Source organism: Ambystoma mexicanum, chromosome 3q (genome assembly GCF_040938575.1).
Source record: "Ambystoma mexicanum isolate Mex_15411 chromosome 3q, UKY_AmexF1_1, whole genome shotgun sequence".
Classification (NCBI taxonomy): domain Eukaryota; kingdom Metazoa; phylum Chordata; class Amphibia; order Caudata; family Ambystomatidae; genus Ambystoma; species Ambystoma mexicanum.
Window position 1 is genome coordinate 815135238 of NC_090926.1, and position 16514 is coordinate 815151751.

The window sequence follows — 16514 nt, forward strand, 5'->3', positions numbered from 1 at the left end:
GGTTGACGCACACCTTCACGAGATTCTACTGCGTCGACCGGGATTCCGGGGAGGAGTCCAGAGTCGGCCAGGCAGTACTGCGCAACCTGTTCGCCTAAGGTGAGCCTGGTGAGGAGGTAAGAGTTGCTTAATGTTGAGTTGTTGTATTGCTTGATATTGAGCCTTTTGCCACCTCCCGTGGTTGTGCATGTGTATACTGCTATGTATTCTTATATTCATGAGCATGTGAATCCATGCCAGACCCCATGCTGGAGAAGGAACACGTTACTTACCTGTAACTGTTGTTCTCCAGCATGGGTCTGGCATGGATTCACATGCGAACCCTCCCGCCTACCCCTCTGCGGCTCATCACTTGGTCATACTGCCACTTCACGTGCTACCAAATCTGAGGATGGCTGCCAGGGGCGGGGCTTAGGGAGAGGGCAGTCATTGGCTGGGGGCAGTATGACCCAGAGACCAGTGATTGGTTACTACTGAGAAAGACAGATCAGAAACGAAACTGATACTGATTTTTTGTATACCGAGGATTCCCGGCCTGACGACGGGGAATATTCATGAGCATGTGAATACATGCCAGACCCATGCTGGAGAACAACAGTTACAGGTAAGTAACTTGTTCCTTCTCTATATTGAAGATTCCCAAGCTTGCGGGCTCTGCATAATATCATATCACAACCTCTATAGTTCAATAAGCATACATTGACTGCACACGGGTTCTGGCCCTGCGTGTGTACCTGCAGCGACACTCTGTGGGCCGTTTCCACCAGAACCTGGGAGGAAAGAGGGGATCCTCCCAGCACTTCTGAGTTCCTCCATATTTTGCAGCCGAACTGATTACGGGATCCCAACCACCCATATATTGTTCCTGCGGGACCTCGCTTCCAGATCCTCATTCTTCTCCTTGATCTCCATGACCTCCTGATGTAAAGTACGGATCGCCTGAGACACCTCCACGCTAATATCTTCAAGCACTCCCATACTGTGCTCTGCCTCAGATATTCAGCCACTTTCCTTGTCTATCTGCTCCTGCATAGGGTCGACCTTGTACACCATCCCATCCAGCGTGGTATTGATTGATGCAAGCCCACTCCTCATCTCAGCCAGGACTATTCCCAAATCTGCAGCAGGGTGGCCTTCACTTGCGCTCGAGCCCTGGGCGCCAACAACCGTTTGTTCTCCCATTGCAACGGCCGTACCGTGCAAAATCATCTTCTTACTTGTGGTCAAGCCTTCTTTATGCATGAACAACAATCAAAACTGTCTCTTATTGTCCTTAGCCTTGAAAAGGACACTCTGCAGCCAGCTCCAGACATGTGGAGTAGCAAAGAGAAGGCAGCACTCAACACTGTATGCCACAGGTTACAACACAGCAAAAAAGGGCCAAAGAAATGGACAAGCAAGGCCCCACGTTAAGCTGATCTTGCAGTCCCACTGGTGGCGGTAAACAGAAAATGCAGAAATAGATCGCAGTCAGTGGAGCCTCAATTAGCACCCTGAGCCATAATGCGCGCATACCACACTTTCCCACTGAGCTTCCAGCCTTGCTAAACAGCGCTCATTCCTCCTCTGAGGCCAGTATATGGTAGGCACACGACTAGGGGACAGACAGTACCTTCACGCAGCCAGAATTCGCCCCGATGAGGGCTCACAGCCTTCTTTACCAGCAGCCTTGTCCAGAGAAACAGCCCACTAGCAACAAGCTCCCCTGCAGGCAGCCACACCCTTTGCAATGCCAAGAGTGCAGCAGGACTCTATCCTTGGCTGATTCTGCACACAGATTCCAGGCCGCAGCCAGGTCTCCCACAGGCCCGGGGCAGGCAGGCATGCACGCCGCCCCCCACTCAGCACCCTGCTGGCATCTGTGTCCCAGGGCCCTTACTCCCCTCGGTCCGTAAAAAAGGGGGGGGGGAGGATGATGCCCAGGACCATGAACCCTCGGTATCCATTAAGGCTTTTCATGACTGCATTCAGGGCCTGGCAGAGTTGTTGGGGGTCCATCTGCCCGAGCAAGCCCCACCAGAAGTCGGGAGTTCTAGCAAAGGTTTTGGGCAAGCGCACCATGATCTAGTCTGGCATCCCTCTCCAGAAGGATGTCCAGCAGTTGGTGAGAAAGGTCTGGGAGAACCCCAGGGCCAACACCCAGATGAACAAGAAGTTGGACAGCAGGTTCAGGCTGACGGACGGGGAGCCAATCCTCCTGACCGCCCATCCGCAGCCACATTCTTCAGAGGTGGCTGCGGCATGCCTGCATTCTAAACCATAGTGTTTGTCGTTTTCCACCTCAGGAGCCTCCTCCAGTTGTCTTTCCAAGGAGTCTTTGGGCAAACGTTATGGCATATCAGGTCTGCATCTGCGCCAAGCCAATGCTGATGCCCTTTTAGCCGTGGCTAACCAGAAGCTGTGGTGGGCGCTCTGGGGTTTCTGCCTGATTTCCCTCTGGAGAGGCAAGTCTCCTTCAAGGGCGGTCTGGTGGATGCCCTGGCCGTTGCGCAGGACCTCATAGTCTTCAGGCACCCACATCGACACAGCCAACAAAGGGCTATCCCTGGTTGTTGCAATGAAAAGAATGACGTGGATGCATGACTCTTAAGTTTTCATCTGACGTGCAAGTTCGGATCCTAGATCTGCCCTTTGAGGGCGTGGACCTCTTTCATTCGTCAACAGATGACGAGTCGTCAAAGAAGAAAACCTCCACTCAAACTGCTAAGTCCTTGGACATCCTGACAAAGCCAGGACAGAAGTCCTTCTCTCATTCTCAGGGCAGGACCCAATTCAAACCCTGCGCTTTCACCGTCTTCGAGGGGTTTCATGACCGCGGTACGCGGATGCCTGACAGGTCACCCAGTGATAACAGGAGGAAGCAGCAGAGAACCCTGTGCAGGTTTTTCTGCTCCCCCTCCTCTGCTCCAGCCTCTGATGCCAAGAAATAGTGAAGTCACAGTCTGGAAACACGGCTTGCCAGTAGGGGACCGACTGGCTCTTTTCCAGGACAGCTGGGAGCGTCTTTTCAAGAACCCATGGAACCGATCCATAGTCTCCACAGGCTTCAGTCTTGCTCTTCCTTTTCCTCTAACATTGTCTTTGTGTGAGCCCTTCACCACGTTTCTCGTCATCAGTAGCGCATTCACCCCAACTTCTTGCTCAAGGTGGTCTCTCCATTTCATCTGAATCAAGAGATCTGCCTTACGGTGTTCTTCCGAAAACCGTAGTCAGAGGCAGAGAAGGCCCTACATTCCTTGGACCTCAAGAGGGTCCTTAGGTTTTACCGCTCTCGGACAAAATCCTTCAGGATGTCTGAGGCTTTGTTTTTCACTTTTAGGGGATCCTCCCCGTCTCTCAGGCTTCCAAGGCTTCTGTCGCCCAGTGGATGGTTGAGCCCATTTCTGAAGCGTTAACGGCCAACCTGGTCCCGGAGGGGATTCATGCCCATGCAGTTAGGGCTAAGAGCACAGCAGTCGTGTTTCAAACACCTGCTTCTTAGGATGTCATCAGCACGGCAGATACTTGGGCTACTCCGTTGGCTTTCTGCAAGCACTATTCCCTGCACACCAGCTCCAGGCACAATGCTGAGTTTGCCCAGGCAGTTCTGAGGAACCAGTTTGCTTCTTCCTAGATAGGAAGCAGGCTGTTCCGTCTCCACCCTATGGTCTTGTTCAGTGGAATCACCCACAATGATGGAGGAAAGAGGATGTGACGTATGAGTAATTACTGTTAATCACCAAAGTGACTAGTGTATTCATAGTCCATAGTCCACAGACCACTTGCCTCCATCCGTCCCGCACACCTTCCCCCGCTTGTATGCCAAAGGCTAATATTCAACACTTGTTGCCCTGGCCGTTGGTATCTAAGCATCTGATGTGGTCAAAGGGGCTGAGAGGAGGCGCCGGAGGGTGGGGCCTCGACTGGGGGGTCCCATGTCCCGCATTCTGTACTAAATTTAAAGGGGAAGCTCCATTTTTCCCTTCCAAAGGTTTCAGTACCGTCCCCATGTTGGGGGACGCCCTCAAGGATGGAGGAAAGGGGACTATGCGTACTGTAGTCGCTACAGTGAGTAACTTTAATGTATACGTGGGCTGCTGTTCAAGACGTAAATGAAATAACCTCCTCCTTCCCAACTCTTAATCCTTGTCAGCCATTAAGGCAGTTTACTGGCATGCTCCATGCCTTCAGGCACTAACCTTGCTCCTTGGATGGAGGCTTGGACCACACAAGTTGTTCACCTACCCACCAATGGTTCAAGGTGCCCAGCATTATCACGAGTCATGAATGTTATGGCAGATGTTGTAACTTGTAACCTTCCTTAGTTAAGAACAGTGCATGGGGGTGGGACATTAATATTGGCCAGCTGTTAAATAAGGTTCTCTACCTCACAGGTATCCATGGGCGTAATTCATCTCACTTCATGGGCCATCTGCCAAAACTTGCTACCATCTTTATTTTTCTCTGCAACATCCCGTCAATCCCTCTGACTCTGAACTGGCGAGGAATAGCCTTTTGCTACCAGTTTCATGATGTGCTCCCACTACTCGGCAACCTTACAAATACTCTCCAATCCCCATAGATGGGCCAGGGCCCCAGAACTAGAATATATGAAGCAGATGTAAAGTGTGGCTATCTATAGCGCTGCTCGGCTCTTCCCCCTTGATATTGGGTTTCTTATGTGTTTTTATTATTTTTCTGTACTGTTAAAAACAGGAATAGAAAATTCTCTATAAACATAGGTTCCATTGAAAGATGTGATATAGAATATGCATATGTTTAAACACCCCTTTTTGTGCCAATAGCAGTGCACAGTAGTGTAATTGTGGAGGTACTGCTATTGGCACAAATATGGTCTTTGACATGTCACTTTTAGGCACTTTGACAAAGTCCCCTGTCTTATTTTGTGGACATCTAGTGAAGTAACCTAGCAAGTCGGTGCCTCCACAAGCTAATATCTGAAGCGATAGAGGACAACATGACTAGGATCCCCTGGTCTACCCCACGTGTACAGCCAAATGTCTGACCAAAAGACTATTGCTCTTTTGAGAAAGGGAGATTTGCGTGTCTGGATTGTTCCCGACAGCCCAGTTGCAGCACAACAACCTCATTCCCACATTGCTTTCTAAAACCATGTCTGTCTACACACTCAGATTCCTTGGGTAACTTAAAAGGGGAGCATTCTCCTGTCTGCGTGCATCAATTTCTGACATTTGTGAGTAGGCAAGCAAGACAGTGGCACCATACTCAAGGTCTTGGCTCAAGATGCAGACACCAGGGCAAAGACTATCAAAAATGGCGGACTCAGTATTTGGAAGTATCAGTTGCTTGCACCCAACACATTTGTAGTTCTACCAGTAAGTAGTCAGTACCCATCACTCCTGAAATTGGTCCAGATGAAATACATATTCTTAACACAGCCTCTGTAAATCGCCCCTTCTGGGGATAAGGGTCTTGTTTCAGACAGGAGTGTGGGTGTTTGGAGAAGGAAAAGGTAGGTGCTTGGAGAAGTTTGGCGATGACCGAGAGAGTTGAAAGGAGACACACAAATACTCCCACAAGAGTGGGAGAAGGAATATCAGGAGATGGCAGGCAGATAATATCAGGGGTTGGAGGAGGGGACAATCGGAGGGAGTCTGGAAAGCAGGAGGAATCCAGCCCTGTTGAGCCACTAGATGGAGCAGGGTCGATCAGAAGATGTTGAACCCACTGTGGGAGGCAGGTTGAGTATGCTGGATGGCGTAGTGGATGCACATGACCAGAACAGGAGTAGAGATATGATGTACGTTAAAATATCGTATCACAAAATCATGGAGCCCACTAGCTCGCATTTTGTGATTCAGACTTTGGGGATTTTGGCAGTTTGTCCCCCGTACTGCCTATAATGTATGCGGGGTACACCCCTGCGCCTCTGTTCGGTATTATGGCTAAGATCTTATCTACTATGCCTAATGCGCACTAAACGTGCATTTGGCATTTTAGATGCAATCTTTTTGTCCGATACCGTAGAGATGAGGGAAGAGGTCAAGACTAGTAGAAGGAGGCGACAAGGCCCTCCTAAATCCACTGTAAACATTGTGACCATCTAACTTGGTTGGCTCTGTCAACCAGAAAAGGCAATTCTCCATTTTTGTCTGTGGCTTGTGGCATAGGCGTGCACAAGCACCCTGACGAAGAAAGGATTTAAAGACCTAAATATGTCCAGATTTGGTTGCAGTATTTCTTCTGTTTTAGAGTACAAAGAAAGCCATTTGACTGTTTGGCTGGAAGTAAATGCAGATTATGGTATAGGCATATAGATGTAGTGCTAGCCTTAATGGACACACATTACGTTTGTTTTGTTTGTTTAATATATTTGTAATGCGCGAATGTATCGGCGCAGTAGGCATCAAGAGGATTGTTCAGCTTAGGTTAAAATGCTGTACAGTATCATATATTTATATACTACAGTCAGTAGTGATAAAGGCAGTTTGTACAGGATAGGCAAGAAACCTGTTGGTTACACAATAAAAGCACAAAAGACAATAGGTAGTATATACAAAGTGTACAAAATGAGCGTAAATTCCAGTGTGTATATATTGGGAGGTTAGATGTCATTCTCCTTGAGCCAACGGGTGACGTGTCTGATGAAATGTTATGGGCTCATTCAAGCTTTGCAGTGTATTGAAAATGTTTCAGTTGACCATTTATTTAAGCAAACATAAATATCCTGGTGCTCTGGTCCCTTCGCCATGCTGGCCGCAGCCAACAACATGCCTAAAAGGAACCTGCACCCAACGCTCTGCTCCGAAATGGTGTGCTAAATATGTGCATATCGATTTGTACTTCCCATAATGTGTCTTTTGAAACAGAGCACGTTCTCCCTGTCGTGCCTTCATTGCTTAATCAAGAATGAGAGATCAGCTCTTGGACCATCTCGGCATGTGCCAAAATCAAGAGAAATGGGGAGGTATGCTTTAATTGCAAAAAATAAAAGTTCAGGAACTGTAAAAATGGTGGCAAAGTAGTTAAACTGTTAACAGAAAAAAATGAGTGTAACTCTGTTCCCACTAGTTCCAGCTCACATAGACTTCTGATATCTCCACTGGATAAACAGCCTGATTTTTAAAATGTCTTCACAGAATCTATGCCTCACGCATTTATCCCCATAATTCTTGAATACATTGACATATCTAAATGCTGTGCATATTACTAATTTGTTTTAAACACAGTGTTGTCTTCTGTATTTCAAATCGTCCAAATATCCAGTCAAAGAACCTGCTTCAATTGTACTGAGGCTGGTATAAAAGCTAATTAAAACTATTTGTTTTTACTGCAAGCTGTTGCGTGGGAGAATGTTTTCACACTTTCTCCACAAATGTTGTTGGATATTTTATCAGATGTGTGGCTTAAACAAAAATGGTTTTCAGGTAAAGTATATTTGCATGTTTTTTACACAGATATGGTTTACACCTTGAAACATTAACTTTCTTTATTTTCTAATTTTAGCTTATATGTTCATTCTTCTGTTGCCCAGTGGAGGAAATGTCTTCATTCTATTAAACTTAAGGATTCTGTTCTCAGCATTGTGTAAGTTGTTTATTTATCATTATTTGTATTTATTATATTTGATCTGTACTTTGTTTTTTTTCAAAATGCAGTTTTGCAGTGTGCATTATGGTGGATGCATTTTACATTACTACTTGTAATTCGGTAATGTGTGCGCTGACCAAATGATGCAAACTTATTGAAGGGGGATCAGTAAATGCAAGAGAGATACATAGAGCCTGTTAATGGTTCCTTAGCTGTCACTTGCCTGTCGCATATGAAAATTGAGGATAGTTCAGACACAAACCTTATTCTGAAAGAAATATTTCACTCTATGGTGTAGTCTTTTTGGATCTATGTATTAAATAAATTGGTACACAATCCATCTAATAGATTCCTTCCTCGCACTGTTCCTCATCTGTGATATTCTATCTGCAGCACAGCTGATCTCGTGAAACATATCTACCACCAGGGGGTGTGATACAGGTCTGCTTGATGCCTCTACACACTCTGCGTCGGATGTGACGTTGGGGTCAGTATATAGGCGACTTGCCCATGGCTTTGGTTACTTTTTTCACCGTCTGTTCTCTTCGATTTGCTCTGCCTGCCCTCACAAAGGCCTCAGGATGCAAGCGGTGCTCGGATTGTGATTGACTGATGTTGGTATTTGCCCCCCAACAAAATCTGTCTTTACTGTTTGAGGCCATATCCTCTTTTGGATTGGCCCCTTATCCCCTATAAAAGTAAGGGATGCCTTAGAGCAGTTCTATGAGGAGGAGGTGGGGCTGTGAGGGGTGGCTTCCGACTCGTGAAGTGCTGTGGCTTAGTCATGTTCCCGGAGTTGGACATTTTTACTTGTTCCGCAGGCCAGGAAAGCCACAGGCTTTAGTCCAACAACACTTGTGTATAGGCGCATTATAAATGCCATATCATAACGTCTCATGGCCAAGATGGATGCGAGACCAGGCTTGCCTGCCCTTTCCTGATCAAAACTTCAGGGGGGCCGGTTGGCTCTTTTTCAGGACACTTGGAAGCGTCTTCAACAACCCATGAATCCTATCTGTAGTTTCCTGGGGCTTCATTCCTCCTCTTCCTTTCCCTCTACCATCCTCCCCTCCTCAACAGTTTGGGGGCCCAGCTCTTTTAAGGGAGGTCCTTTCGCTCTTGGAGATGCAAGCGATGGAACCGGTTCCTCTTTCAGATAGGGGCTCTGGTTTCTATTCCATGATTTTTGCGGTACCCAAGAACAACCAGACTGGCTTGAGCATTGTTCTGGACCTGTCATTTCTGAATCTGTCTTTACCGCTAGAAAGCTTCAAGATGATTACTCCCACGCACATAGCAGAGTCTGTGTGCAGGGGACAGGATTGTTCCCTGGACCTCAAGGATGCGTACCACCATATACCCATCTACCAACCGCATCAGACGTTTCTGCGGTTCACAATTATGTCGTACCCTTTTCAGTACAAGGTGCTGCCCTTCGGCCTGAACTCGGCCCCTTGTGTCTTCACGAAGTTGATAAACGCAGTGGCAGGCCTTCTCCGCCTGGAGGGCCATCATCTTTACCCTTATTTGGATGACTGGCTGGTGAGGGCGGGGTCACCTGAGGGGGTGTTGCACTTCTGCCAGAGATTGGCAGATATCCTTCATCAGCTGGGGTTCTCCCTCAACCAGAGGAAGTCACAGTTGTGCCCTTCCGAGGATCTGGTCCTCCTAGGGCTGCGTTGGAACACAACCCTTCAGCGGGCACGACCGAGAGGATCCGGTCCCTCCGAAAAGCAGTGGGGCACTTTTTGCCCAACTAGAGCACCTCTGCATGGTGGTTCCAGCACCTTCTGGGCTTGATGGCCTCCTGCGTGCTCACTGTACAGCATGTTCGCCTCAAGATGAGGCGTCTCCAGCTCCATCTGGCGGCCAATTGGGATCAGGAGACTGACAGGATCCCTATACCACCGCTCCTACTGCCCGATCTTTGCTGGTTGATGATGGAGGGCAATGTTTCAGTGGGAGCCCCCTTCACCCGGCCGGAGCCTACCATGGTCGTGACTGTTAGGAAAGATTCCCATTGTTATGTGAAGTTTTCCCTCCAGTTGTGTACCCCCCAACTTTTTGCTGCTGTTAAAAACCCTAGTCTGACTTTACCAGAGGAGCACAGCCTAATGCTGCAATCCCCTGGGCTTTTCGCTCACTTTATTCTGGGGAAACTGACATACCCTTAAAGAAGGCCTGTACTGGGAGACTTTGTTTCTCTTAGTCCTTGTCAATGTTGCAATTTTTCAGCAACATGTTGCATGTGCACAATGTACCTTACAGTACAGTGCATTTGGGTCTTGTAGTCATTTCAAAAGGCCCTAGATACTCTCGAAGGATTTTCTAGGAGAAGTGCAGATGTGCCTTGGACAGGGCTGATGGCAGCTTACCTTTTCATGTAAGTTTAACCCTTTCCTGCCACCCTTTGGCACAAAAAGGTGGCCTGGCTCCAAAATGGCCATGCCACAAGGTTCTTTGTCCTGTCCTTTGGCTATCTTGCCCCTTTCCTCAGGTCAAGCCGACCCAGGTCAGTCCTTATTTGGGCATGCATTCTCCCGTGAAACGCCAAGCTTATGCAGGCTTCTGCATGCCTTGTGTGTGTGCTTCCAGGATGTGGGCTGTGAATGCCTGGGACCACTGTGGTCCATGATTGGTCCACGTATGGTGTGCCTGTATGTGAGCAGATCTCCCAATGGGTCCTCTTCATTTTGGTGCGAAGAAGAATTTGGATAAGGGAGGGCAAACACCCATGCCATGTCCATCTCTGGAGTTCTCACTGAACAAAGGATAGGATCCAAGTATCCTAAAACTAAGAAGCCGAGTCGAGAAACCGCTGGTGACCCTGAGCCTGCTGTCGTCCTACTGGAGCCCTCTGCATCTGATCGAACTAGGTTTGCGAAGACTCTTCGACCCATTGGAATAGTGGGACTAACTATTCTCGGCTCCTTCATCAAACCCTGCAAGTAAGCCTTCTTGGAAGTGTCCCTGGGCCAACCAGTGGGCTGACCAGCTTAAGCAGGACCTTTGCTCTGACACTGCTGCCGTTTCGAGGAGACCCTTGAACGAGGAGACCCTTGAAACTTGGTACATCGCTAGCACTGTGTTCACGGCACTCTCACACCGAATTACGCACACTTGGCATTCCCAGGTCTGGAGTAAAGAGAGAGGGCCTGATCCGGAGTGAACGCGGTTACTGTGTCGCCCAGCTGAAGTGACGGACTTTGCAGGTGCGCTGTTGCTGTGCCCCTCTTGACCCTGAAGCCTGCTACAGTTAAACTGGCCTGATCCATCCACCAGGAGCAGAGAAATCGCCACTGTCCCGTTTGGGAATCAATACTGTAACTTGGTTGCTGAGAGCCGCAGAATTGCCGCATTTGAACCTGCAACCGAATTGGACTCAACTGCCGAAGTTTGGTCCGGAGTGCGCCGAGGGTCTGTGAGTACTAGCAACCCTTACCGGTGGCCCCTATCGCATCAAACCCTTTTCACGCACGAGTGTCCCCTGAGGGCCACTCTCCTTTTTCCAGATAGCCTGAGCTATCGAACTATTCCCAATTCTAGGAACCTGCTCTGCCCTGTTGGGGTGACCCTCCTTGAATAGTGGGAACCTATTCTGCATCACCTCACCTACCTTCCTGAGCTGCTACAGACCCTACAAAAGACCCTGGTTCGCCCATCTACAACACTGCGTGCGCCAGCATTACATGTACATTTGATCAATAGGCTCCTCTCATCTTAGGGACTGGACTGCCTTTCAGTTAGGATTGTGATTACTGCAGAACTGCCTAAAAACTATTTGCACTACCTGCTTCCTTCCCTCTTTTAGGTTGTGGACCTATTTTGTGCATTAACCCTTTAGGCCACTTGGTCTTGTATGTATGTATTTTAGTAGGATTGTGTTGGTTTGAAAGTGCTACTGTGATTATTACTGTGTGTTGAACTTCAAAGGCCTTGAAATAAAGGTATTTGTATTTTTAATATATATACACCTGACTGGGAGTGATTTGTAAGTGTCATTTACTCTGTGTGCTCATTGAGGTCTTTCAGTCATCCTCACCCCTCCTGAGACCTAGTCTTGACCACCGCCAATGCTACCTTGATTGGTCTGGCTTGTCCAGAAGATTACCCTGTTCCAAGAAACTAGGCTGGCCTTCTGAACCACTGCCCACCAGGTCAGAGTTCAGAAATCTGTCTTCACAGTGACCACAGACTCCTCTTGTAAAGACTGTGTACTTCTGCCCTCTATATGGTAGGGTAAAGGTGCAGAACACCCCAGCCAAGGCTCTCAATGGTTAGCAATGGCCGAGCAGTCAAGGCTGGTTTTCAGGAGATGATGCAGTCTGGTTCTTAAGTACAGTGAGTCCACAAGCCCCATAAAGGAATGTCCACACACTGTTAGGTGATAACGGTTAAGATGTATTTCTAAACTCTGAACTGGTGGGCAGAGGTTTAGGAGGCCACCCTAGTTTAGTGAAACAGGGGAACCTTCTGTACAAACCAGACCAATGTACGATAGCTTGGCAGGCGGTCAAGACTAAGGGCCTCATCACGAGTTTGGAGGTAACCCTTAAATGCGGCGGTAACGCTATTACCACTGCATTTAAGGGTCCACCAAATCACAGGCTTGGCGGATCTCTGAGCTTGGGGCACATCTGCTGCGATTTTTGCCGATTTTCGGTGCTATTACCGCCAACGGTAATACCGCCAAACATTCCCCATTTGTGCTCAATGGGGAATGGGAAATTCCTTAATGGGCCCAATGGGGAATGGGGCGTACCGCCAAACCCGTGATCCGACGCTAATAGCGCTGGGGGTGTGGCGGTAGGACTAATAGCCCGGTGGTAATACCGCCGGAGTTATCGCCCAGCTTGTGATGAGGCCCTAAATCTCAGGAGGGGGTGAGAGTGATCGGAAGCCCACAGTGAGCGCACACAGTAAAACTCCACAGATTACTCTTAGACAGAGGTACAACAGAAATACATTTAATATAGGCCTTATAACTAAACACAAACCACAGTAATAATGAAACAGTTACCACACACATGCTTCTCACTATGTAACATATATACAAAATGCGTTGTGCCTAATGCTGATAAAAGGGGAGAAAATAACCACAACCTGCAACAGAAGGGGTAAATTCGACACAGATATCGCATTAGGCAGTTCGTCAACGTCAATCCCTATCTTATGCAGTCCAGCCCTAACAAGTGAGGAGCCTTATGCTCAAAGTACAGCAGTGCGTTAACAACGCACGGTCGTGCGTAAAGCAAAAAGCGTGTTCTCGTCAGGGAGCTGTAGCTATTCAGGAAAGGGGTTGATGCGATGAAGAATGAAGCCCAACTCCTTGAGGACGATCTACCCATGCAGATAGAGCAACTTTCGGTGTTCGGGAATAGCTGGGGTGCAGGCTGCCCAGCTAAGGTGAGTATCTTTTCAGGGATTATCATGCGTAAAAATAGATGGATGTGCAGGGGGCAACCAGTAAGTGATGCAAGTACTCACCGACCCAGGACAAAGTCCAGACCAAACTTTGCCTGTCTAGCCCACTTTGCTAGTAGGTTTCAATCCTGCAGGTAGAGGATGCTACGGCTCTCAGCAGCTGCGGGACGGGATGTGAGAAACCTGAGGGTTTTCCCCAAGTTTTTTAAAATTGTATTATTTATTATACGCCCATGCCCCGTAGGTGCCACAGCGTAGTTACAGACAGCTTTATATAAGTGGATACAGTTAAAATAAATATTTTTACAAGTGGCTGCATGTGCTTAACGATACATAAGAGTCAATACATACAAGTCAGATACATGCAAAAGAGGAGTAGCCTGTTCCTGTCTGTGGGTGGAGGGAAGAGGGGCATGTGCTGAGGCCTAGAAGGCCTAGAGTTAGTTGAATAACCAGGTTTTAAAGGATTTTTTGAAGCATTGGTGAGAAGACTAATTTCTTATTTGTAATGGGAGTGTATTCCAATTTTTTGGAGCCATTACTGGAAAGCTACTTCCCTCCGGCTCTGGAGCATTTGTACCGTGGGACAGTGAGATGTGCATATTTGTTAGATCTCAGTACTCTTGAAGTCTTTTTCAGAGTGACAGTGTTGTTGAGATAAGTTGGAGCCTTTTTGGCGAGACATTTGTGGGCGACAGAGTGATTTGAAAATGATTCTGACTTTTATGGGTAGCCAGTGGGCTTCCCTCCTGGTATTGGAGATATGGTCTGATTTTTTTTAGTCCAATAGCTGCTCGCAGGGCTTTATTTTGCAGCAATTGCAATTTGGCAAAGTTGTTGTTTGAGGTACCTAGCAGTAGATCATTGCAGTAGTCTAACTTTGATAAAATGTGAGCCCCGGCTAGAGTGGTGCAGTTGTGTGGTGTGAGGAATTGACGACTTAATGCAATCAGTTTGGATGGGCAGGATCTCTGGAATCCCTTATTCAGGTTGTCAAGGAGGAAAAGTAGATCTCAGGAATCCCTTATTCAGGTGGTCAAGGAGAAACCGGCTCTTTCAAAATAAAAACATGGGGGTAGACGAACAGAGGAGGAGCACCTGGGTAAGGGAAACCTGGGTTATGCTTGGGGAAATGCCCCAGGTGAGATGCAGTATTATACTGAGGAAAAAGGAAAGGAGGCCTTTGTAGGCTACCATACATCTGCCTCGCCTCCTCCCATTAAATCTCTCCTACCCACATCCAATGACCCCTCCGTACAGAACCAATCCCCTAAGATCTCCAACCCGCTTGCAGCCGAAGATTATCAACCCTAAAATCCCTATTCGTCTGCATCCTGCCCGAACATTCCCATACATTCTTCTCCACGTCCTTCTCCATAATCATCCTTACCCGAATACTCCGTCGTTTTCCTTCCCGTCCCGCTGATTATTTCCTGCACTCCCAACTTGCTCAGATAAAACACTACAGTTCCCATAAACCCTCCTGCTCATTTCGAAAACCCTCCAAAACCCACCCTTCCGAAATCACCTACCCCCTTAGGACGAAGGCTATAATTCCCCATTACACCTCTTCCCCATCCTGTCATGCAGAACACTTAGAAACTGTAAATGTCCTCCTTTTCCCGACACAAAAGACAACAGACTCATAGAGCCGTTTACCTGACGTGTCCCGACACAAGGGTCAGGCAGAGTCAGGCAATTAACCAGAATCACACACACACACCTGACGGCCCTTTTCTTTCCCCACAGGGATAAAAGGTGGAGCACGAAAGAACATGAGGAGCAAGGCAGACCGCACAAGGAGACAGCTATCCAGACCCGGCAGTTTAAGAGAAGGAGAAAGGCGGCGGGAACCGAGAAGGAGATGAGGAGTAGTGCAACCTTGCCCTTTCTGTCCCCGACCCACAAAGCCTTTGTAAGAGGAAACATAGGACCGCAAACAATAGCCTGAGGGTGTTGCCACAGATGTCAGCAGTACCAAGAGCGTGCCTACGCTGATAAGCCGGAGCGAGGACGACTCCTACTACTGTGGTACCGACCTTGACTCCAGACACAAAGCAAGCCAAGTGGTTTATCACAGTCAGTGAGTCGAAGAGGCAACTGTAAACAAACCGAACTTTGTTGAATGAAACCTGCAAAGTGGCAGATTGAGAAGAGTTAAAAGAACTGTGAATAGAAAAGGGGAAAACCAGCTGCAGAGGGGACCGGCACCAAGTGGGTGCTTACTCAAGAAAATCTGGTGCTCACATGTTGAAAAACTACGGATACCAGAAGGCCATAGGAGAGCTGCCAAGATAGGTCAAACTGGTCATACAGGAGGTGTAGCAAAATCCCTGTACAATGGAAAGTCTTTGACCTGCAAACTGTAGAGAAAGCAGGAGACATGAATCCTGCATCGTCAGAATGCAGGGGAAGTGAATCCTACATCAAAAGAGAAAGCCTTTGAGAATATAAAGGGGAGTGAATCCCACTAAAGTGAAAAGTGGCAGGAGTGAACCCATAGGAGGGGTGCCGATAAAGAGGGGCAAAGTCTAAAATCCCAAGAAACAGTGTGTTAGGCAGAATCCTGTGCAGTGCCCTTAGGGACCACTACACACAATTAAGACTACAGGTGGCAATACAAGTTTTACCTTTGGTACAAGCCTGTACTACTATGTCAGAGTGGTAGCAGTGGCGGAGCAGCCAGGCTTATCTCAAGAGAATATGAGCAGTAGCAGGGATTACACAAAGCGACAACAATTACTGTGACTCAAGCAAACACTGACTCAAGGTTTCAGGTAGAAAAATATCAATATTTATTTTTAAACCATTCGTTATAAACACAACACTTCTATTCATCTTAAACAAAAACCATATGTTAAATATACTATAACCAATTCACTTTGTACAGTATGTCTCAAGGTAAGTACCCTGTGTTTGAATGAACCAGTGTTATGAACAAAACACGTTACCGCGAACACGATTGCGATCACTTTTTGACAGTTTTGTCTACTAAATAAATGCGTATCCGTGACATGAAATGCTACCGTGGCAAACACACAATTAGCACCTGAGATACCCAGAGGGAGTTGGAGGCAGAAATCACAGGCAATATTTTGGTTAGGGAGACAGAATCGAGAAACACTCAGAGACAGGAGTTCAAAAGTTAAAGGGCCGGAGAAAGGGTCAAGTGGCATCGGGTGCCTGTTGCCGAAGATCAGTCAGACAGTTCACGATTCAACGTAGCCAAAAGTACTTCGATATTGTCAATGTTTGGAAGCAAAAGTTATAAGAAGGAGGGAAGACAAGGGCAAGCCTTGAAGATGAAGAAAAGGGGTTTACCCAGTTTCCTCAAGCAGAACACAGTACCTTCTTCCAATGGTGCAGCTGGTGCCCTGGCAGTTGTTCCTGAGGGTTTCCGCAGACCCACGATTCCTGGAGCTTCGTTGTGAAGGAGGACGTCTGAAGGGGGTCTGCACCACACAGGGATGAAGCCGGCAGCAGCGACAACGAATAAAAGGTGTGCTCCTTAAAAGCAGGAGAGGCTCTTCAGGTGGCTA

At 47.7% G+C, this 16514-nt stretch overlaps 1 protein-coding gene across 1 annotated transcript in view; it reads left to right on the top strand.

The window, feature by feature from the left end:
- SPAG9 (sperm associated antigen 9) overlaps positions 1–16514 on the top strand; it is a 2727931-nt gene that overhangs the window by 2068318 nt on the left and 643099 nt on the right. Inside the window, exon 22 of the mRNA XM_069654919.1 lies at positions 7468–7548. Coding sequence (XP_069511020.1) covers positions 7468–7548 — 81 coding nt within the window. The remainder of the gene's footprint in view (positions 1–7467; positions 7549–16514) is intronic.